Raw genomic sequence first — 24,612 nt, 5'->3', positions numbered from 1 at the left:
CCACTTAGCCTATCAATTTTTGGTAATTTGTTTCGTATTCTATGGATAAAATAAATAATTAAAAAAAAATTTTTCGAAAATATTCAATTTTTGAGATTTTTTCCAAAATTTTTTTTTTATCCAACACTTGACGTTTTTCATAATTTTTTTTATCCAAAAATTAACATTTTTCATAAAAAAATTTTTCTACCTTAGATTTACTCTAAGAAAAAAAAAATCCACTAAGTAGAAAATAATCTAATATTGATTTCACACCCCGAGCTATAGTGACCGTCGAAATAAACAATCACCAAATCTTAAAATTGAAAATAGAAGTATAAGATGAATAATTATGTACCTGAAGTTCTGAATGTTTTTTTTGAACGAAAATCAAAAAAAAAATTTTTTTGCTTTTGAGACTGAAAATGATTTTTCAGTTTCAAAATAAGTCAAAGAGCCCGGAAAATAGTATATTGGATTCTCAAAATACCAAAACTACCCTTCGACCCACACCAAAGACTTAAAAATTTGAAAATAAATTCAAAAAAAATAGTTCAAAGGGTCGTTTGAAGCTGCGATTTCTTCTCAACACTCCTTTTACACCCCCACAGAATATAAAAAATAATCAAGACAATAACTCCCCCGGAACTACCCTTCGAGCCACCCCAAAGACTTAAAAATTTTTTGAAAAATTAAAAAAAAATAGTTCAAAGGGTCGTTTGAAGCTGAGATTTTTTCTAAACACTCCTTTTACACCCCCACAGAATATAAAAAATAATCAAGACAATAACTCCCCCGGAACTACCCTTCGACCCACCCCAAAGACTTAAGAATTTCGAAAAAAATGATTTAAAAATAGTTTGAAAGGTCGTTTGAAGCTACTATTTTTTGAACTACGCGGACAACTATTTTACGTCATTAGACAAAAATTGTTAGACTCTTAACTTTCCTGGAAGCGACCGATTTGCAACTATTAGCTGGTTTACTAACGTTGGTTTCTTCTACTGAAGATTTAGTTAACTATTAGCTGGTTTACTAACGTTGGTTTCTTCTACTGAAGATTTAGTTAATATGTGATGGTGTTAGCCGAGCCAAAGAATTTAGAACTTTGCAAATTACAAGACTCTTGCGCTTTATATTCATGCAATTTTATTTAATCCTTTTGCAATTCTCGTTCTGTAGTTCTTTGGTCGTTGCCCAGGACACGCCACGTGGAGGCCACCATATTTTTAATAAAGGATATTAGTATTTATTTTGTTCGTTCGATATGCATCGATCGAACATTACTTGTCATTCTAATATCCTTTATCAAGTGTCCCACCCTACTTTTTTTTAATCTATTATCGATCTATATTTATTCCGACTCTTTTCTCGGAAATATATCCGAATACTATTTTTAGTTATGTTAAAAAATTGACTTAATGGAAAATTTTGAACGATTTTATTATCCAAGATTAAAATTTCCTAACGATTTTAGATTTTTTTTAGGTACTACTTGTTTCTACGTAAGGTAAGTGCTCAATGGTATTATAACTTTGTTATAGTGTTATATTCATGTTTTTTTTTCCCAATCTTGGTTATTTTTCAGCTGACCGAAGAAAACATAGTATATTTGCGTAATTACATTGCGTATCATTGTTAATGATTTAAATTTCATCGTTACGTTTATTGCTAAATATTAAAATAAATTATATCAAGAAAAATACACTCTTAGTCGCATTACTGCTGACCGAATTATCAATCAGGTACATCTTTACCCTGATAAAAAAAAGTATCGAGACATAGAAAAAGTATTGAAAAGTATCAGTTTTCTAGTCAATACAATACTTTTCAATACTTTTTCTTTTTGTCTCAATATTTTTTTTATTCAGGGTAATTATTTTGTTTTCTACCAGATAAATTGTGCTAAAATTTCTTTTTCTTAATACATATGAAACTTGTATTTTTGGTCGCATTATTGCTGACCGAATTCTGAACTTATAGTATTTCTGCAATTTATCTAAATAAATTTTAAAGAAAGATCAAACTGTTAGTTTTTTAAATCTTTGTACTACATAAAAATTATTGGACGGATAACATTCTTGGTCGCATTACTACTGACCGAATTATCAATCAGGTACATCTTTACCCTGATAAAAAAAAAAGTATCGAGATATAGAAAAAAGTATTGAAAAGTATCAGTTTTCTAGTCAATCCAATACTTTTCATTACTTTTTTCTTTGTCTCAATATTTTTATATTCAGGGTAATTATTTTTTTTTCTAACAGAAAAATTGTGCTATAATTTCTTATTCTTAATACATATGAAACTTGTATTCTTGGTCGCATTATAGCTGACCGAATTCTGAACTTATAGTATTTCTGCAATTTATTTAAATTGACTTTAAAGAAAGATCAAACTGTTAGTTTTTTTCAATCTTTGTACTACATAAAAATTATTGGACGGATAACTTATTCTTGGTCGCATTACTGCTGACCGAATTATCAATTAGGTCCGTTTATACTTAATATTTTTTTTTTTTGAATAGTTATGTTATGTTTTATTACTAATATCGACGGAAAGAGTATTCTTGGTCGCATCAGTGCTAACCGAATTATAGATTAAAATTTCCTGCAGACAACTTATTTATTCTTCAGTGTAGATAAATAGAATAATTATGATTATTATTTTAATACGTTTACTATCTCATAATTATGATAATACGATTATTTCATAATTTTATTACTAAATTTACCGTATTGATCTATAAAGGGAACTAATTATTATTCTTAATTAATCTTTTTTCTAATGTTTTCGAAACTAAATTCTTGACACAAATTAAGAATTGTGTTTAAAATCTTTTATGTATCGTTCACATAAGAAACAACTTAAACTATCGTCTGCTATACTTTTCTCAACCTGAAGTTTTTCTACTGCGTCTGTGCATTTATTTCTCAAATATCTTTTTACACATTTTTGATGAATAACACGATGGCACAATCTACATGTAATTTCTCGTTGCTTATTTTTTCATTAATGCGTGCTAAACAGTATAAACATTTGTTTGTTACACATTCGGAATTTTTAAAATCTCCTCTGCTATATGTAATCGATATTTTTCCGGATCAAATTCCTGTTCAAAGTTTTCGTTTTTAAGTATGCATTCCATGTAATATGTCACATATGCCCCGCAACTTGCATCATCATTCTGGTATGGTCTATTCTTAAGCGATGATGTGATTGCCCACTGCACATTTTCTAATTTTTTCATGCTGAAATTTTTTTGGCAATGCTTGAAATAATCTGTCAGTTTTTCCTGAACACGCTCCATTTTTTCACCAGTATGTTCATATGGATCTAACAGCTCTAAACTCTCATTTTTTGTATCGATTACAAGTAATCTCCAGTGATTGAAGAATACGTATGGCATCAAAATTAAATTACCTAAATTAACTGATGGACTCAATATTTTCATCTGTTTATTCCATCGACTCTCTTCTGTTCTACCTAAAATCGAACCGCCCATATCAGTTGGCAAATATGTGATATTGTCATTATCTTTAATCAGGTTTGCAATGTAGACATCTATTGCTTGTCCATCTATCCAACCTTTCTTGTCGATTACTGAGTGCATCATCTTCAAATTAATATCATACGTTTTAAATATTGCAACTTGTTCTTTGGCAAATTCGAAGTGACCGATGTTTATATTCTCAGTCTCGTGGTTTTTGTAGTAATTAACATCACCAATGAGACCGTTTTTCATTACTTCAATTTGTGTATTTTTTACTTTTTCACACAATTGTCGACACTCTCTTTTGCAATGACTTCGTAGTTGTCAAAATTGTTAGTTTCAGTGTTATCGTTATTTTCACGACTACTTTCAAGATTTTCAACATTATTCGTTTTATCTGATAAATTTAGCATTTTCGTATTCGAAAAATCTTTTTTTGGGCATTGTAAGGTTCGATCTAGTGAATTTTCACAATGTTCAGAATCAGAGGAGTTTATCATTACTTGCTTAGATCCAATAATTTTTTTTCTCTGCTCCAGTGGTATGAAGCCCTCTCCTTTCCTGTTATTAGTTGTTTTCTTCGTAGAATCACTAACATTTCCTTCACTACTACTTTCATCATTTGATGGAAGTAGTGTTTGTCTAACATTAGAATATTTCTTGTGGCTTTGTTGTGTAATATTTTTTTTTTTTTTCAAGAATTTCGGAATCAGATGATTCTACTGATTCGCTATCTGGATCATGAGGTTTACTTTTTTTCGTGACTTTTTTTATCTTTTTACATTTATTTGTTTTTGTTTTTGATGTTGTTTTCTGTCTGCCATTTGCTTCTTTGGTAATTGTTCTACTTTCATCAGTAGTCTTATTTCGTTTCATTGGGATTAAGTCTTTTCCTTCCCTGTAAGTTATATTTCTCCTTTTTCTTTGTTGTTTTTTAATATATGATGCTTTTCGGCCCCACGGTGCATACACTAACGGATTAGACGCAGGTTCAGGATCCATTAATATTTCACTGATTTCGATTTCGGGATTTTCTTCTCTTAGTGATAGTCGATTTTCATTTACTTGGAATTTAACATTCTCTATTAACATTTTACATAAATTTGTTACCGTCCATTTATTAAAACCTTTTAATATCGAGTGGTCATATTCGTATATGTAATCATTTACAAACCTGTTTACACCCAACGACATATTTAATTTTGATGGACCTTTTAAGATTTTTGTAACAAATGGTAACCATGGAACAAAATGTTTCATTAAATATTCACCCACATCAGGTGCATACAAATGATTACTTACTTCGTCGATTTGTTCTTCTTCATTATTTACAGCTGTTTTTCTTGCGATCCAATTTGGATTTATTTTTTTGTGAAAAGGAGATTTTAATTCATTTGGACAATCACTTTCGTATTTATTTAATATTCTCATTAGGGTGGGTCAAAAAAATCGAATAATTTATTTTTGACTTTATACTCTGAAAAATAGGTTCGTAGACACCTAAAAAGAATTCTCTCCAAGTATAAGCTCTTAATTATAACGGGAAGGTCCTCCGCTTTGCGGGTTTCTATTTTTTTCGAATAATCAGATAAAAAAATTTATATCTCGCTTCCAACTGCTTGGAAAAATATTCCGTGGCATAGATTTTGTGAGAAATTGAATGCTTTACAAAAAGGTCTCTTATGACTTTTTCAAAAACTCAACCGATTAAAAGATATTCATAGTTGAAGTTTGGCTATTTTAAGGAAAATATTCGTTTTTATTATGAATTTTATAAGTCGATGAAAAAAATTATTTCGGATTGCGGAACTCATGATTTTGTAGGAAATTTACTGCTCTACAAAAATGGTCTCTTATGATTTTTTGATTAAGTGAAGCCGTTACGAGATATTCATCGTCAAACATTAACGAATATCAATATTTCCAGTTTTTGATCAATAATTCGATAAATTTTAATTTAAACTATGAGTTTCAGGAAAATTTACATAAATTTGAGTTTCGATCGATAAAGAAATGTTATAAACAATTTTTTTAATATTGTTTTCAGTCTTGAGCTTGTTTGATTGCATTAAAACAAGAAATTAGAGCATTTTTTCGACATATAGCCAATGATTAGTTTAATTTGAAGTGAATGACATATTTCTTTGTCAAATTTAATATGAAAAGTATTGAATCAAGTGAGAAACAACCAGTATTTAACTTTTTTATAGATACATTTTTTATTGAATTATCAATTGCAATATAATTGTCTATATTTTTAACATAACAGTACGCTATTACTATAAATAATTTCTTTTATTACAATTTGGGAATGTTTTTGATGTTCTTTGACAACTTGCAATAAGTACTGGAATTGTTCTTCATTTTTGTCAAGCATTGATTATATTCACTGACTAATGCAACAGCTCGCTCTGCTGAATCATTGACAACTTTTAGTTGTTGAAAGTATTCTTTATTTTCGAGATAACTCTCATTAGTAGGCCATAATTCAACATCGACATCAAGAAAGTCATACGGTAGATCGAAGATTTTGAAAAGATTTAATGACTTTTTAGACACAAAGTCACTCAGAGTTCTCTGCGCCAATGAATTCAAATCTTTTTAGCAATTACAAATCTTTTAGCTTTAGAATCTGTACCTTCACGAGTATTAACAGCTTCAACAATACTTTTTTTACTTCTAATGGAACGCCATCGTCAAACAGTGATAAAATGGCAAGTTCATCGCTCAAATACCATAAGTGCGAAATCATTTTTTCACACGTAGCTGAAGAAATCAAAGGATTGATATGTTTGTACTCCAATAAATTTTTCATAAACTGCAAGTCATGATAAGCAGCAGTTGTTGCAGAAGTTGATGAAAACCAAGCTTTTAAATACAATGTGACTATAAAAATACAGAAATGACGAAGACCATGCAATTCTTTCTGAGAGAGTTTGAATTCATCTCTGAATAGATACATTTTCAAACTATAAATGGCCTTAGCCATCCATCTAGCATGATGAACAGCACCAGGACGTTTGAAAGAAATCTTTTCTTGAGGCATTTCTCCAAGGAAAATCAATGATAATTCCAATAATTCTTTATTTAACTTATTATAACATTTCTTTATCGATCGAAACTCAAATTTATGTAAATTTTCCTGAAACTCATAGTTTAAATTAAAATTTATCGAATTATTGATCAAAAACTGGAAATATTGATATTCGTTAATGTTTGACGATGAATATCTCGTAACGGCTTCACTTAATCAAAAAATCATAAGAGACCATTTTTGTAGAGCAGTAAATTTCCTACAAAATCATGAGTTCCGCAATCCGAAATAATTTTTTTCATCGACTTATAAAATTCATAATAAAAACGAATATTTTCCTTAAAATAGCCAAACTTCAACTATGAATATCTTTTAATCGGTTGAGTTTTGAAAAAGTCATAAGAGACCTTTTTGTAAAGCATTCAATTTCTCACAAAATCTATGCCATGGAATATTTTTCCAAGCAGTTGGAAGCGAGATATAAATTTTTTTATCTGATTATTCGAAAAAAATAGAAACCCGCAAAGCGGAGGACCTTCCCGTTATAATTAAGAGCTTATACTTGGAGAGAATTCTTTTTAGGTGTCTACGAACCTATTTTTCAGAGTATAAAATCAAAAATAAATTATTCGATTTTTTTGACCCACCCTAATTCTCATGTTGTTTCTGAGTTCTTTCCCACCGACTGATAATTCACTAGCTCTTGCTACAATCTCTTCAATCATTAATTTGTTTTCCTTTATTTGGTTCTCAATTATTATTACGCTTTGTCCTATCTTTTCTTCACTTTTGTACAGCATTATTTTGAACAAATCATTGATGATTGCTTCAATTTCTTCCAAATCTCGACACAGAGTTAACAGGGTTATACTTTGTAAGTAAAAAACGTGTGCCTTTGCGTTAAGAGAATATCGATCTAAGTCCACTGATATCTTTCTCATAACTGAATCACTACAACACATGATTATTGACATATTTGGTAAAGGATCTTCATGTGTTATATATTTATATACATCCTCTACATATTTTATGACAGATTGTTTATTCCATGCCTCCACTATACTCTGTATCAATTGCCATTTCCAATCAATAATCAATGCATTAAAATAGGGCCATCTACGTTTCTCTTCAAACACAAATGTCTTAAATTCTATCCAGAATTGACACAAAGACTTTTCTCGATTATCCATAGTAACCAATTCTGCGATAGGCATTTTTGCTTTTATACCTTCATACAGCAAGGCGTAATAAAAAATATCACCAATTCCTAAGAATTGTGGAATGACGCAACCAGCCAACGTTGCACATACGTACAGAACTACAGGCAGAGAAGATGCATCAACAATGTCTAGTTGATTTTTATTATACATATTTATCCTCAATGGCAACCCAATACTTGGCATTGGAGAATCGCTTTGCTTACCTAAATTTACGTACAATTCGACTATGTCATGATATTCCGTACAATACTCGTCTGATTTTTGTTGTTGTTTGTCTTCTGAGCGAATTTTATAATAAACATTCATGTCTTTTACTTCTCCTGTATTTCCTCTCCAATACATATCTTCATTGGTTGTTTCGATATCTTTATAATAAACATCTCGAACTGAAGATATTTTCAAAGTTTCTTTCATTGCTGCTCGCTTATCTCCTCTTACTTGTGAGAATTTTCGATTTTTTGTTTGAGAGCAATAAAGAGATATTTCTTTATCACACGAACAGTGAATGTCATAAAAGCGATTGTCATTTATCAGCCTAAGAAATATATCATATCTATAATTCGCATCATGAGCCTTGTTTTTACAAAATCCATATAATACCCAGTGGTTTCCTTTATTCGCCCGAAATGTTCCCTGCAAAAAGAGAGGGCAGTCACATTTCCACGTAAACATGAGTCTTGTGATTTCTTTTCTTGTTAGATTTCGATCTAGCTTTTCTGTTTCAATGCTTTTTGCATCCACCAAACTTTGTCCAATTTTTATTTTATATTCTCTTTTAATATTATTCTTAGACTTTGAATTAATTTTTCGTTTGGGGTTTGGCTTTATCCTTTTATTCGACCCAGATTGATTTTTAGTTTCGGAATCTACTCCACTATTATCTTCCGATGATTGAGGTGACTCTTCCGCAGATGATTCTACTTTTGAATGGTTATCGCTGCTTGACAAATTTTCCGTGCGTTTTGGAGAATTTTCTTTGTCACTGTCCTCGGAACCGTGAGAAAGTTCAGTTTCATTAGTTTCAGATTTTTCTAAATCTGATTCCTCCATTTCGTTTTCTTCTGCTATTTTTTCACAGCACCTGAATGGTTCGATTACTTCATGATCATCGTCTTCCTCAAAGTTAAAAATGTCATATTGTGCAGGCTTCTCCAACATTACAGGGTTTGATATTTTTCCGATGGATTCTGAAACTTTTGCTTCAAGTTCCTCATTAGGACTAGTGTCGTTTGACTTTATTGGCTGGACCAGTGATTTTGTTTTATTATGATCGAATAACCCTTCCGAATTTGTAATAATGTTATCATCATTATTTAGTCCAGTACCTGTACTCTCTTTCTTCTCTTTCAAAACGTTAATATGGCCGTCAGTTCAAGATCCCGTAAATAATAAATAACCGAATTTTCAGTACTTATCGTTGAATCTGTCAATGGTGAGACCAATTGATATTCATTACCGACTTGGTGTAATATTTCTAAATTAATTTTATACAACCGTACAATAATTGCAATTTCAAATGCAGTACCGAACTCTCCATCACTCCCCATGCACGCAATATAACTTTCTTTATTTTCAAATGGATCTCGGTTAACTGCCATATGGGTAGCATTCAAGAGCTCTACATTGTCTTCCCAATTATTTACAACAAAATCAACAACATTTTGTCGAATTGGCTTGTACTGCTGCTGATCATTATAGAGTAAATAAGCGCAAGCTCTAAATGCACAGTTTCCGTCTTTTACAATTTCTTCTATTGTGAAGTTTTCAATATTATACTTCTTAGAGTCCCTATCGTCAATTAAAGTATAATTTTTTGTTGGAGCAAATTTTTTTTTATCACTTTCTGCTTCTTGCACTGTAGAATCCACAGATATTATTTTTTTATTCCATTCAACTCAGCGTTGTTTATTTGAGATTCACTAATGATTCGACATTTTGTCACCGCTTCATCACTACTTACCGAAATGGAATTAATTGAAGCTATTTTACTCACCGCTTCGCTGGAAGATTTGTCAGACAACTGGTCAAGTTTGGTACTGCCTACTTTGATAACTCCAACAACGTACTCCTTAACTAACTTTTTCGACCAGATGTATCGCAAATGACTCTTGAACTTGTTGTCGTTTTTTCTTTCAATTTGTCGCTGATCTGCAATATTTTTAATTTCATACCAAGTTTTAGTAACTATTTTCTAGATGAATTTCATTTATTTACTTCTCTCCTTTATTAATATCTATCAAAGAATATGAGCTTCGAGGAATAGAAAAATTAGAACGTACTCCTAACAAGAGAATTACCGCATATAGTAGACACTGAATCTAGTGAGAAACTGTTTTTTTTTTTTTTTTTTTTAACAAATGAAGCTTATTGTCAAAGTTTATCCTCATGAAATAACAAATAAAAAAGAACAGATCGAAAAACAATAAAATATTTTACCTATTGAATATTTTTCAGCAAATTAATTTTTAAGTGATGTTTTATTCATTTAAAGATATATTTGAAGAATTCTAGAAAAATTTACTTTAGTTCTTCTCTTTCAATTGTACTATTTAGCGAAGATGGTACTCACAATAACGATAAATAAAAGAAAAGTATGAAAGAAAATTTCAATCTTATGTTGTAATAAAAAAATTAGGAAAACTGTTGACCCTGAAGGCTATCTCTGCAACTTCTCGCTACTTTCGTAATTAAGCGCTCGAAATTGCACTTATTTTTTTGAGCTCTTCGAGCTCAAAATCTAATTTTCGTGTAGTTTTGCACTCTCTGAGCTGCTCTGTGTTATCGCAAATTATATCCTTCGTGCAATTAACAATATGATAAAAATCTAATTAGTCAACAGTGAACAAAAAAACGTATAAATCTAACAATTGTAATTAATTTTTGTTTCATTTTAAACTTTGTTATTTTTTCAAATTTGTAATAATGTTGAATTAAAAAATTTTCTATGAATAGTGTGTCGAGTTAATTAATTGATTAGTTTAAATAAAAAATTTAGTTCCGTTATTAATTCATTAATTGCTCTTTTCCTCCTTTCGGCCGTCTGTCACTTCGTTTTTGTTGAGTTTAGAAAAAAAGTGGACATATGCAATATTGTAGAAAATTTAATTTTCTATCAGATAGTTGATAGCAAATTAAAAAAAAAAACAATTTCTGTGGGTATTTTAAAAATGAAATAAAAAAAATTTAACAATGTTATTTAAATGGGAAAGGAAAAGGAGACCCCATCTTTATGCCAGTTCAATTTTTAAGATATTGAGATCAAACTTTAGGAGAATTTTTTTTTTATATTGAAAGAACTTTAAAAATGTTCATTGTATTGTTTATATTCATACTAGATCAATAAATAATAGTTTACTGTTTAATGGAAATATTTATCTGATGTTTATTTAAATTATCACGACGTTTCGTCGGTTTGCTGACTTCAACTTTTAGGATATATTTAATTGAAAAAACAAAAATAAATGTTTTTGTACTTTATAGATTGTCACAAATTTCTTTTTCTATTTATATCTTATATACTATGAAATGTTTATAGTGTCAAATTTTGATCGAAGATCAATTCGAAGAACCTGTTTTTAGAGTTGCGTTTTTCATTACAAGCTTCTCTTCTCTAGACTAATTTAATTTTTCAATAGACATGTCAATATTTTACATCGATCGGAATCTTAGTTTTATAAGGTAAAAAAATTCCTCTGTTGGCCAGTTCTAGCAATGTAAGCAGACTTTTTTTTTAATGTATATTAAAAATATAACAACTGATTAATGGTAAAAATCATGATATAACCGTGGAGCTGATACATTAAGCTTTTGGTGCAAAAAAATAGATTATAAATAGTCATCCGAAATTTAAACCAATAACTTAAAATACTGGAACTTTCTTTTGTATTTCTGTATAATATAACAAAAATTGATGACAATCTTAGTCATAAAGTTGCTTCGATTTTAATTATTATTTTTCGTAGTTTTGTTATTAACGAATTATGTATATTCTTTTCTTCTATTATGTATATTCGTATCTTTTCTTCTATTATGTATATTCGTATCTTCTTTTATATAATGTTCAAAAATATACCCTATGAAAAGTTGCAGATAAACCATTATTAAATTTTATAAATTGATCATGTACATAATTTTCCATTAATTGCTTTATCATATTTACCATATTATGATATGGTATTATTAATAATGAAGCTAAATAACTTACTCATACGTACATAGTTCACAGGGTTTCTTACTAGAACTTTTATACGCGCAGGTGCATACTATAAAGTTACCACTGTACACTATCCTACACTTTACTTTACTTTGTGTGCTTTCACTTACTGCTTGTTTTAGATAGCAAACGCATAGGTTAACTTCATAATCATATAATATTAGAAATCGTAAAAATATATCGCTTATGAATCATAATTAAAATGTTTTCCAGAATAATAATCAATTAAAAATAATTCTCCTGTTATGATTATTTGTAACTCTCAATCGACATTGTGTTTATCTGAAATATGTATAAATTCTATAACTATGGTATTTATTTCTTCTCAAACGACGATTTCGTCGTTTTTCTTAATTTTTTAAATAAACTACCCAAAGACGAAAATACATGATAAGTATTTTGTTTGTAAACTTTTCAATGCAGTTGATTTTTTTATTATACTTAATTTAATAGAAATCTAAAAGTTTTTTAAATATTTGTAACAGTTACATTTTTATCAAAAAAAAAAAAAAAAAATTTCCACCTATATAGAAGTTTTACGAAAATTATAAGTGCAAACTTTTAAAAATATTTTTTTTTACAAAAATTCATGGGTTCTGAAAATCTCAAGAATTATCATTGTCTACAAATATCAGCATTATTTTAATTTGTATACCCAAAAAAATTATTAAGTACTCATAGATAGTTAACTGTTGTATATATTATTAAATATTTCTATTACTTGCTACTTAAACAGCATAACAATATTTAATGTACATTAAATTGACACGTGTCAATCATAGTAATGAAAGTGCGTGTAATTCGGTAATTATGAAATGAACAAAGACATTACATATATCGATTACATTACATTACATTTATCGATCATAATTGAACGATCATTTTTAATCAGAGGACACTTATAAATTGAGGCATTAAAAAAACCTTTGAAAAAAATGAATGTTCATTATTATGAAAATGTATTATGAAAATAAAGTTAGCCGACATCAAAAAGTTTTTAGAATTCTTTTTTCATTAAAAAAAATTATAAAAAAAAAAATCAAAATAAATTTTCATTTGTAAAAAACTTGAAAAATTATAAATGCAATTTTTAACGAATATTGTTCAGTTCTAATATAATAAATTAAAAAATTAAAAACGTCGGTTACCTTTAGTATTGTAACATAATTAATATTAAGTTAGCCGACATTTAAAAGTTTTTAGAATTATTTTTCCATAAAAAAAAATTATTAAAAAAATTTTTCTTTAGTAAAAAACTTGAAAAACTATAAGTGCAATTATTAAAAAACATTTTTTAGTTCTAATTTAATAAATAAAAATAAAAAAACAAAAAATTCGAAACGTCGGCTAACTTTAGTACGATACCATATTATGTGAATATTCTTACCTTGCCGAAAAGAATTTCATCAATCTTCGAAGTGATTGAAAAATCACTAACTTCACTAGCACATTTGATAATCGCATCAATATATTTTGAATGTTTTCTTTTTAACGTTTCTATCGACATTTTGAAACGCAATTAAACAATATTTTTACAAGATAAACAAATAACTATTAAAGTATAAACTAGACCAAAGATAAAATTTTGTATGGGAAAGTTAATAAACTCAATAATTATAACCTAACAAACTAAAAACTAATACCAAATAATAACCAATATAATGTAATTAAAATATTATTGAAGTTAAATAATTAAGAAAAAAATTAGATTATAATAATATTTTTACACACTTAAGTGACTAAACAAAGCATAGTTTCTAAAACAAATGAGTTCTCAAAGAAATAATATACTTTTATTAGCAATACGAATTATTTTATTTCTTAACAAACAAACTTCTTCTATCTTCTTCATTAGTTACGGTGCTATAAAAAACCGTCAAAAAGTTCCTAAAAATTACATCTAGTTCCGTAATTTTTCACTGCAGCGCTAAGGTAGCGTTACAAAATAGTACGAATATTTAAAAGTCTAAATTCATCTTTTGTTGATGATCAATGAAAAAAATAATTCTTTCTCAAAATAATTATGATTATAATTACCGGAAAAAATATAATAATCATTAAAAAACAGAAGTTCGTTGAAAAATACTTACTGGTTGTTGAAAATTCTCACTAAACCAAAAAAATTTTTTTTATTACTTTCGTTTTATTAAGAGTTTCATAACCTAAATTGGCCAAATGTAAAGTCTAATCAAATAAAAAAAAAAAAATACAATTTTAATTTCACTAAGCAAATGAACAAAAGAATTGAAAAATTTTTTATCATCTGTCGATATTCTTCGTTATCTTTAGTAAAAATTTTTACGGTTCTGTTGATATTTTTTTAGATTGTCTGACAAGAGCAACTCGTAAAAATTTTTGACTAAATTATTTGAGAATAATTTTTTGAAATTTTGTAAGACAAATTAGTGCCAACAAAAATCACCATGTAGAAATTAAAAAAATCAATATTGCAATTTTGAAGAACAAAATTGTGTGCTAAATAAAAATAAAAAAAGTCAAGTGCCTGTAAACTTAAATATCTTAAATTTTTTATTAATCTTTTAACCTTAAAATTTTTTTCAATCATTTGTAATATAGATTATATTTTATTGTTCTTGAATTAGAAAATAACAAAAAAAATTCATTTTTCTGTCATTTTTCAATTCTTTTTAGAAACGAAATCAATCCAAACAAACCCTCGCGGTTTCGGAATTACGGTGAAATCACAGTGAAATCACAGTGAAATCACCTTCACTGTAAATTCACCGTAAATTTACGGTAATTTTATAGTGAATTCACAGTGATTTTGTTCCATTTCGTCACTATGGTTTAGTAGTGATATCACTGTAGATTCATGGTAATCTCAAAGAGATAACACCGTGAGTTCATTATAGTTCCACAGTGAATTCATAGTAATTTCACTGTGATTTCATTGCAACTTTATAATGATTTGATAGCCATAACACGGTGAGTTCATTATAGTTTTACAGTGAATTCATAGTAATTTCACAGTAAATTCATAGTAATTTCACTGTAATTTCACTGTAGTTCTACCATGATTTCACTGTGGCTTTATAATGATTTGATAGTCATAACGCCGTGAGTTCATTATAGTTTCACAGTGAATTCATAGTAAATTCACTGTGATTTTACTGTAATTCTACCATGATTTCACTGTGACTTTATAATGATGACTTTATAAAGAAAATTAAAAATTCTAAAAACATGGGCTAATTATTTTGTCTTACGACGATTTTTTAAACCGATTTTTCATCAGATCTTAATGTTTTAAGATCCCAGGATCTATTCTAACTCTTTCTCGGATGACGTCCGTGTGTCTATGTATATAAACCTTGAATAACTCTTCAATTACTCAACCAATTAGAAGGCTGTTTGTAGCAGTTAATGCGGCATCGTTAAGATTTACTGTCATTAAGATTTATCTCGATTTAACCAAGTAGATTTTAAGTAATCTCAAAAGTAAGATTTTTAAAAAACTGATTCCTTTCTTTTGAAATTACTTATAGACTTTTTTTACCGGTTGATTCTAAATACTAATCAGCTGTTCCAATCGAACAATCATGTCGACTGCCGCAATCCATAGCAAAATCGGTGAATTCGTTTAAGAGACATCGTTAATGCAACATTTTCAAAAAAGTATTCATTTGAAATAACTTATTAATTTAATTTCTAATTCAATTTTCGTAGTGAAATAACATTTTTATATTAGAAGAGCTTTCTGTTTAAAAATACTGATTGAAAATAATTAATAAATAACAATTTTGAATTTTTTTTAATAATTTCAATTCTTTTCTTTGTATATGTAGATATACAGTTTGCATGGAGTGACCGCTTTTCAATTCTTTTCAATCAGTATTTTTAATCAGGGCTTCATCAAATTTCGTTAAGCGGGTTACAGTAAAATGACGCTTCAAAAAAATATCACAGTTTGGAAATTGAATAACAATGTGCTTCTTTTAAACTTTAATAATATTTTCAGCTCAAGGATTTCTAAAATTATATCAAATATTATACATTTTTAGGAAATATTTCTGCATTGCGACAAAATATCAAAAGAAGTAAATAAACTCCCAATGTGTGAAGGAAAATTATATAATTTATTATTTCAAATCATAAATAGTTACGTACATGAACGCTTACAAATATAAATTATTTTTTATTTTACATTTTTACAATGAATATTTCGTCAACTTAACTCTACATATAGTCTGTATTATTTTTTTCTTAAAAAAAAGACAACATATACGGTAAAGTACCTAGTAGCTGCTCAGGAACTATTACCTGGACACTCCATATATTTGTGTATCTATATTTATAAATATAGATTGGTCAATTACTGGTTCATGAGCAGCTACTTGGTACTTTACCTAACATTTATTTAAGTACAGTTTTTTGCATTATTTACCTTATCTACCATAATATATACAAATATATATATATATATATATATATATATATATATATATATATATATATATATATATATATATATATATATATATATATATATATATTTGTGTTTTTTTTTTGACTATTTTTTTTTTTTCGTTCCCATAGTAAAAATTTGATGGGAGTACCAAAAAAAAAATTCCCTGAAATTTTGGGCCCTTAATATTAATATTCAGTACTCGACCAAGGCGTGTAATGATTTCCCATTTAATGATGGTTTTAATAAATTACATCGATGTGAGAAATAACAAAAAATTTAATATTTATTTGAGTTGTTTCAAACCCAATTAAATAATGGTAATTATTTTTATCAGCTATTTCACACATTTTTATAGCGCAATTAGTTTACGTAACCTCAAATTTAATGCAAAATACGTTAAACGACGTTAGGCCGCTCAGGACTCGCGAAGCTTTGTTCTTACTCTCGCGGAACAAGTACGCGAAAGCGAAGAAAGCGCTGCAATTAATCGGAAAATTTGTGAAACTCAGGTGAGGTTGAGTAATAACGTACAACGCCATGGTATCTAACGTAAAACAAAATTGATCAGTATCATAATACAAAGAGTGACGAAATACAATTCATCTAATTTTTGTTTTGGTTATTATTATCTTACTTTTTTTATAAACTTTGAATGTATTAGATGATTAAAAAATGAAAAAAAAATCAGGAGAGAAGTTCACAAAAAATTTTCAATAGGAGGAAAAAAAATTTGAAAAAATCCGTTAAAAAAAATTTTTTTTTAATATCAGTTTCAAAATGATCAATTATTCAATTTTTCAATTATTTGTTAATTAAAATATGGATAATTAATGATTGATATGACAATTTATAGTGAAATTAATTTATTTCACAATTTAACTCAAAAATTCCATACCGCCTCAACTTAAAACCTCTATATCTCAAAAAGTATCATTCGTAACGATTTAGTGCTTAAGACCTTTTTTGTAGAAAATTTAATTTGCTACAAGTCTGTAATTTTCATTTTTTCCGTAGCTAGTGTTGTTTACGAGATAGTTTCAAAAAAACGCGAATTTTATGAAAAAATTAGCTTTAGTGGCCCGTACTACCCCGCAGGTGTAAGTTATGACTTTGCCGTAATGGATACTTTTGTAGAGCGTTCAATTTTAAAAAATACCTGTCCAAGTCCTAGATAATCCCATGAAATGCGGCTGAGTAATAAAATTCGAAAGAAAAAAAATCCAGTTTTACGTGTATTTTAAATGGGAAATCATTACACGCCTTGGTCGAGTACTGAATATTAATATTAAGGGCCCAAAATTTCAGGGAATTTTTTTTTTTGTACTTCCATCAAATTTTTACTATGGGAACGAAAAAAAAAAATAGTCAAAAAAAAAAGCACCCTAATATGGATATTGCAGGGATTTATGTCCATATGCAGTAATAAAGGTCTATTTTTAGAATGCCTAAACAAAGATAGATATGCATCTCCAACAGATAATCAATTTAAAAAATTATTTAATGGTCAAGATTTCTATTTACAGATGATAAGAAATTTTCAAACTAATTTCAGAAATAATAATAATCCTTAATTGAGAATAATATCACTAAGTAATAATGATTTGAAATTATTTCTAAAAATAATAACATTAAATATTAATAATTTCAAATTACTCTAACTATAATTTCTAAAAGTAATAATACCACTAAATAATATATTTTGAACCTATTCTAAGTATAATTTCTAAAGAAAAAATAAAAATTACTAAATAAATTTCAAATTATTCTAACTATATCAAAATAATTTTTATAATAATTATCTTAAATAAATAAAAATTGCCACGTCATAGGATATGTACAGATGTGCATATACATAGCCCTGTATAAAAGCGTGGAACAGCCAGTTTTCCGGCAAAAAAATAGGGATAGATAAGGAAGGAACCTCGGATCCCAATTGGACTAGAGTTTCCCCCAAAAGATGGAAAACATGGGACCCACCCAAGAATATAAGGGAGTCTTACTTTAAGAATTGGGAGTGCTAGACGAAATTCCCAGGCATTGATTTCGCTTCCCGATCCAGTCGAATTGTCTATTACTTTTGTTGTATCAAAATTGGTGTGACTATCCCATCAAAGTTTATCAGTGAGGCTATCCCACTGTCAATTAATTTTATATTCTTGGTCTTCCCAAGTTTTTCATTTATTAGTGAAAATTATAATTCTTTTATATGAAAGTTATTAGTGAAAATTGTAATTCTTTTTATACAAAATTTTTGTGAAAACAAATTCTTTCGTGCAAGAGTTTGTTAGTAAAAATTAAGATAACCAATAATCACGAAATAAGGTACTGTAAGATTTAGGATATAAATATAAAATTTTTGTAGAACTTCATTTCAAAGAAAGAACTAAATCTAAAAATATTTGTAAAAATAAACACAAAAAAAAAAAGATAACAACTAATCTAGTTCCAATTTGAAACAAATTAAATATTTTATTTTTTACAAAATTTTGTTTTATTAAAGTATTTTTTGTCTTGCGTCCTTCAAACAAAGTCCCGGAATTTCTAGTCTATAGGTGTAATACACCTGGACTAAAATGTAATAATCACACTCTGAAGCTAGAGATAGTAAGTGGTGATTTATAAATTGGGAGAGGTCCCTATTGCAATGCATATACCTCGTCAGTTTATAATCTAACTGAACCTCGAAAATTCAGACGTAACAAAATCAAAATTTGTTGGAATTTACGTGAAAATACCCATCTACATGAATTTCAAAGCAAAAATTCAAAAGCTAAGATGTTCCCTCAATCAGATTCCCAGCAATTTGTTTGCTTAATTAAATATAAGTTTTTATCTGTTTTGATCAAAACAGCTGGTTTTATCAACCTTGATTCTCTAACGAAAAGTAATTTACTTGAAGTTATTGCTCGATAAATATGTTCATTATTAAATGCTAGTCTGACCCGATTAAAACATTTGATGAATATGCCACCAATTTTTTCATCATTATTTTGAAATTTAATCATAGTAGTTATTGAACCAAATGTCCCATTACCATCGTAAATGACGCAATCACAGAATTTTAGGTTTTTGGTGCATTCGGCCATATAATTTTGTCCATTCAGTTTCATTTTTTTGAAACATTCGATATTTGTAGGATTATAACCTACTCTTAATAATGCAGCTCGTTCTTCAGCTGTAGGCATTCGAGTTTTCAATTTTCCCAAACATACTAAACGATTTTTTACGCTACCGTCATTTTGCTGAAAAGGGACTTTGATTTGCTTCGCAATAAATTTTTTTGTTTCATGAGAAACTTTTTCATCGTCCAAGGCATTAATTAGAAATTTTTGAATGAGAAAGCGCGTTGCGATTTGGTCAGTTTGAGCAAAAGAACTTGTAACGAAGTCCATTATTTTTTTATTCATTGATTCGAATGTAAATGCTTCATGGACCCAGATTGGACCCCAGTTTCGAACAACGTCAACTAAATGCGCCATCAAGTGTATGTTGGAGGTCATATTTTCAACACCGAAATATTGTTGAAAAAGTTTTATATATGCTTTTAACAACATGTCACAACGATTTAATTGATCTGAAGTGATGCAGTCACTATTTAAATGATGAATGGCTTCTGATAAAAGTGCATAATGATGAACGTACTTTGCAGGCAATACTTCCTTTAGACATATTGGACCGTAGTCTAACCAATTGCGCCATTCCGAAGCTTTCCATTTCTGATACGTTGTTATAGATCTTGGTTTACGTGACCGACATGATGGTGGCTTAATAGCTAACAAGCACTTATCTATTAATTTAATACTCCCAGGACTTCCTACATAATAGGGAGCTTTAGCTATCGTAAGAAATAGCCGAGTATGTTGCCGAACTACTCCTAGGTAAACAGCGTGCATAGCTTCGACAACAACTCCATCGCGTATATTGAATAATGGCAAAGCTACTAACGATGAGATAGTTTTCACCCCATGTCTCTTAGTATTATTATCATAAGCGTAAGCCATATCGTCACGTAATTCTGTATCAGTTCGCTGCTTTTTATAGAATTGATTTAATGGATAAACGAATTTTCCGGGTCTTAGGCTTTGTCCTTTCGCATAGCAATGTAAACATCCATAAAATCCATTAAATTGATTCAAACACGTCACTGCAGCTCTAGCTGGAGAATCAAGGTTACAAGTCGTAACAATAAACCTTGATGTTACCTCTAATGAGTCAGAAGGTTTCCACGATACACCTGTCGAGTACAGTGTTTCCATTTCATCCATGAACGGTCTCAGAAAAGAGTTCATTACTGGATGTTGCTGATCTACATAAATTGCTGCAAGGAGCATATGTTTTTTTCGCATACGTGGAGATAATTCGTTGATTTGTACATATATTGGCCATGCACTTAAATTCGAAGATTTGGCGACGTTACATCCATCAGTATTAAATGTAAAGGAAAAATTATACCATTTTTCTAAAAATTTTCCAGGTAAGCATTGAGATTTATACTCTTGTCCATCAAAAATGTCTTCATATGCATCTGGATTTGTTTTCGTTCTCCAAAATCTATATTTCAGAGATTCCGAAATATTAGGTATCTTCATAAGTTCTTTAATTTGTGCAGTTAAACTTAAGTATATAAAATAGCCTAAATTTGATTCTGATGCACCACAATAACAATTTGTTTTTAATTTATTCGTCTCCTTACATCTTTCACCCAAGTAGTGACGACAATTTCTACAATAATAATGATTTGTTAGGATATCCTTATTACGACCTAAAACGTGCCACAATTGTTCTTTATTTGTTGGTATACAATTGGCATGATACTTCGATTTTATCCATTGCAATTGATCTAGAGTAGCCTCGTACGATAACTTGTGCCTAACTGACGTTGCAATTGCAGCAAGTAAGTGATCCTTAACAGTAATATTTTGTTTTGGAATCAAGGGGATGTCAAGATTCGGTTCTTTATTAATGTTAAGAAATGGAGAATCGAGCGACAAATTATTATCATTGGACCGGATACCGATTTCATCATCATTATCATCATCATCATCATCATCATCATCATCATCATCATTGTCGTCGTCGTCATCATCATCATAATTATTATCATCATCAAAATCGTTTCCATCAACATCGACATGATTATCAGCATCATCTCCATTATCATCATCAATATTTTTATCTATCACATTACAATTTAAGAGTGCGAAACTTATTTCTGGATGGATATCATCCTCATCGTCACTTCCATGTGGATGAATGTCATTCCTTACATTATATCTGGTACTTATATTACTGATGGCTTCGTCAGCTTCGTAAAAACAACCAAGCTGATTTTCATCTAAAGAACAAGCATTTTCTATTCTTGTGGCATGATTATCTTCATGGTCTTGGAAATATAATCGAAATACTTATAGTTGTATGAAATAATTTATATTCTATACTACACTAGTGTAAAACATCAGGGTGTAAAAAAAAGTCAAAATTTTTATCGAGTTTTAAAATAACCAAGTCAAAGCTTGAAGTTCCAAGTTTTAAGATCCTAAGTGAAGTTACGAGAATTCTCAAAGCAAAGTCTATCGTTCAATACCTATGAATACCGTAAAAAAATGTGGAAATCGGCTGACCGAAAGGCCACCCCTGCAACTTCCCGCTAATTTTAGCGACAGTTATACGAACATTTTTTGTTCGGATGTTTGTGAACTCTATCCAGTAAGCAAATCGTATGCGTTATTTCAAGCTCTTCGATTTTAGAAATATAATTTTTTGAATTTAGAGGATCGGCGCTTATTTATTAAAATAATTTCAAATACAAATACAGATCTGTCTATCTACATTTATTTCCATTGGTAATTTTTTCATACATTAGGAAAAATAATTAAACATTAACGATATCAAGGCATATAAACATTTCGACTTTACATTATATATGGTTACAGGAATGATATTAAGGTTTAATTGAATGATAATAATTAGAACAAGTCATTTAAATATTTTAAAGATGTGAAATGTTAATTATATTTTTTTCAGTTGAAATTTTTTTACTAAATAACAACGAAGCTTTTTTTAGAATTATTTTCAAAAACTCAAAATAATTGATTAAAGATATAACAGTATTCATCTTTAAATAACATAAATGAGCGGTGTTCATATTATTGTAAATAATTTTTAAGGTTTGGAAATTTTGACGGTTTCGTAAAATAAAGTCAGTAAGCGACAGTCGGTAAGAAAATACATCATCACTATAAGTGCGAAAGGAATAAGTAGCCAATACCCGTTAGCGTCTTTCACTGCCCGATAAACCACTTAAAATTTGAATAAGAATAAAAAAGAACACTTTTATGACTGAAAATTAAAAATTGCTATAACTTTTGAATGGATAAGTCCATTCTTAGGTGATTAATGGTAATTTTTTTTATTTCTTTCCGTCAATGATATCTCACGAACAAATCTACCGATTTTCATGTGATTTGCAGCAACAACATATTTTTTTGTTGTCCAGCGCTGAATAGTGTTTAAAATTGATTGGTCAAGCGGTTTCAGAGTATTTCTAAAAAAATTGATTTTTGCGATTTCTTTCGTCAACGATTTCTCGAAAGCAAATTAACCAATTATGATCAACTCAGTCGCAATCGACGATGTTTTTTGAGCTCTAAAGCTAATTAGTTTTTGAAGTTGATCGATTCAGCAGTTCAGAAGTTATTTCAACAAAACCACATTTCAAAAAAAATTTTTTCTTCGTTTTTTTAAGATTTCTCAAAATCTACTGGTCCAAATCGATTCAAATTTTCAGGAAATCTAAGTTTGGTGGAGCCCTTCCAAACGCCGCCAGGTACGATCAAATCGGTCAAGCCGTTCCAAAGTTACGAGCGAGTGACATACTTACACACACACACACCCACCCACACACACAAACACACACACACACACGCGCGCGCGCGCGCGCACACACACATACAGACATAGTGACGACTTCTCAGGAGTGTTCAGGGGAGGTTCCTAGGACTTCAGATAGTCGAAATCTGATGAGAACTCGATTTTTACAAGACGGGGTAAAACCAATAACTTCCCGATTTTTAGAAAATTTTCAATTTTCTGAGCGGGTAGTTAAAAATTTGAAAATCGGTCGATCCTGCAGAATTTACCCCTGGAATTCCCCGTTTTTTTCGTGCTTTGAATATTCGAAAAGTTTTATCCTACGATGATCTGAATTTTTCCAGCTCAAATATACCATTTATTAAGATTTTCGACATCTCTGAGCTGCAGCTCACATGTAAAATCTTTTAATTATTGACATTTAACATTCAAAGTTTTCGAAAATTCTTGGTTTCACCCCGTTTTTCGAAAATCGAGTGGGTATCAGATCTCGACGTTTTAAGGGCTTAGGAAGCATCCCTGATGACTCCCAGGTGTGTGTGTATGTGTGTGTGTGTGTGTTTAAACCTCTTATAACTTTCAAACGGCTTAACCGATTGGATCCTACCAAATGGTATTCGACAGAGTTCTACCAAAATTAGATATTCTGAAAATTTCAACCGATTCGGACCGGTAGATTCCAAGAAATCTTAAAAAATCTAAAAAAAAAATTTTTTTCAAGTGTTTTTTTTGGAATAACTTTAAACAGCTTTACCGATCGACTCTAAAATCTAATCAGCTCTCAACCTTAAAAAGCCACGTCAATCGCTGCAAATCGGATCGAGATCGATTGATTTGCTCTTTACATATCAATGACGAAAAAAATCGAAAAAAATGCAAATTTTTAAATTACTTAAAAATTTTATATAAAATGAATTAGGACTTCTAATTTTTAACTTCCCGCTAAGAAAATTGAAAACTTTTAAAAATCGGGAAGTTATTGTTTTCACCCAGATTTTCGAAAATCAAGTTCTCATGAGATCTAGACATTTTGGAGATTCTACAAAGCTATCCTGTCTACACGCGCGATAATGTCGCTATTAATGTATGTATGTATTCTGCTATTTATGAAAAAAAAAAAAAAAACTTTTTTTTTAGGTGGTCCAAAAATTGGTGGTTCACATAGAAACTAACATTTTTAGACCAAAACGAACTGTTAATGTTAACATCAAGGTTTTTCTCAATCGACTATTCTATCTTCCATTCAAATAACACAGGAAAATATTTTTTTAACCTTGAAATTCATTTTCCTGATATAGAAATGAACGTACCGAGAAGTAGTAAGCCGCGATTCATTCCGAAAAGAATGATCTTTGTGGCTCGTTAGTATAGCTG

At 29.3% G+C, this 24,612-nt stretch overlaps 1 protein-coding gene across 1 annotated transcript; it reads right to left on the bottom strand.

Moving 5' to 3' along the window:
• Window positions 1–3,025: 3,025 nt before the first annotated feature.
• On the bottom strand, window positions 3,026–3,724 carry LOC141526000 (sentrin-specific protease 5-like). The gene has a single exon (XM_074240711.1). The coding sequence runs from the start codon at window positions 3,722–3,724 to the stop codon at window positions 3,026–3,028; it is 699 nt and encodes a 232-aa protein (XP_074096812.1).
• Between the last annotated feature and the right edge of the window lie 20,888 nt (window positions 3,725–24,612).

This window comes from Cotesia typhae, unplaced genomic scaffold, assembly GCF_013202065.1.
Source record: "Cotesia typhae breed Kobodo isofemale line unplaced genomic scaffold, CoteBio_Ctyphae contig_30, whole genome shotgun sequence".
Lineage (NCBI taxonomy): Eukaryota > Metazoa > Arthropoda > Insecta > Hymenoptera > Braconidae > Cotesia > Cotesia typhae.
This window is presented reverse-complemented; position numbering and strand designations above follow the sequence as displayed.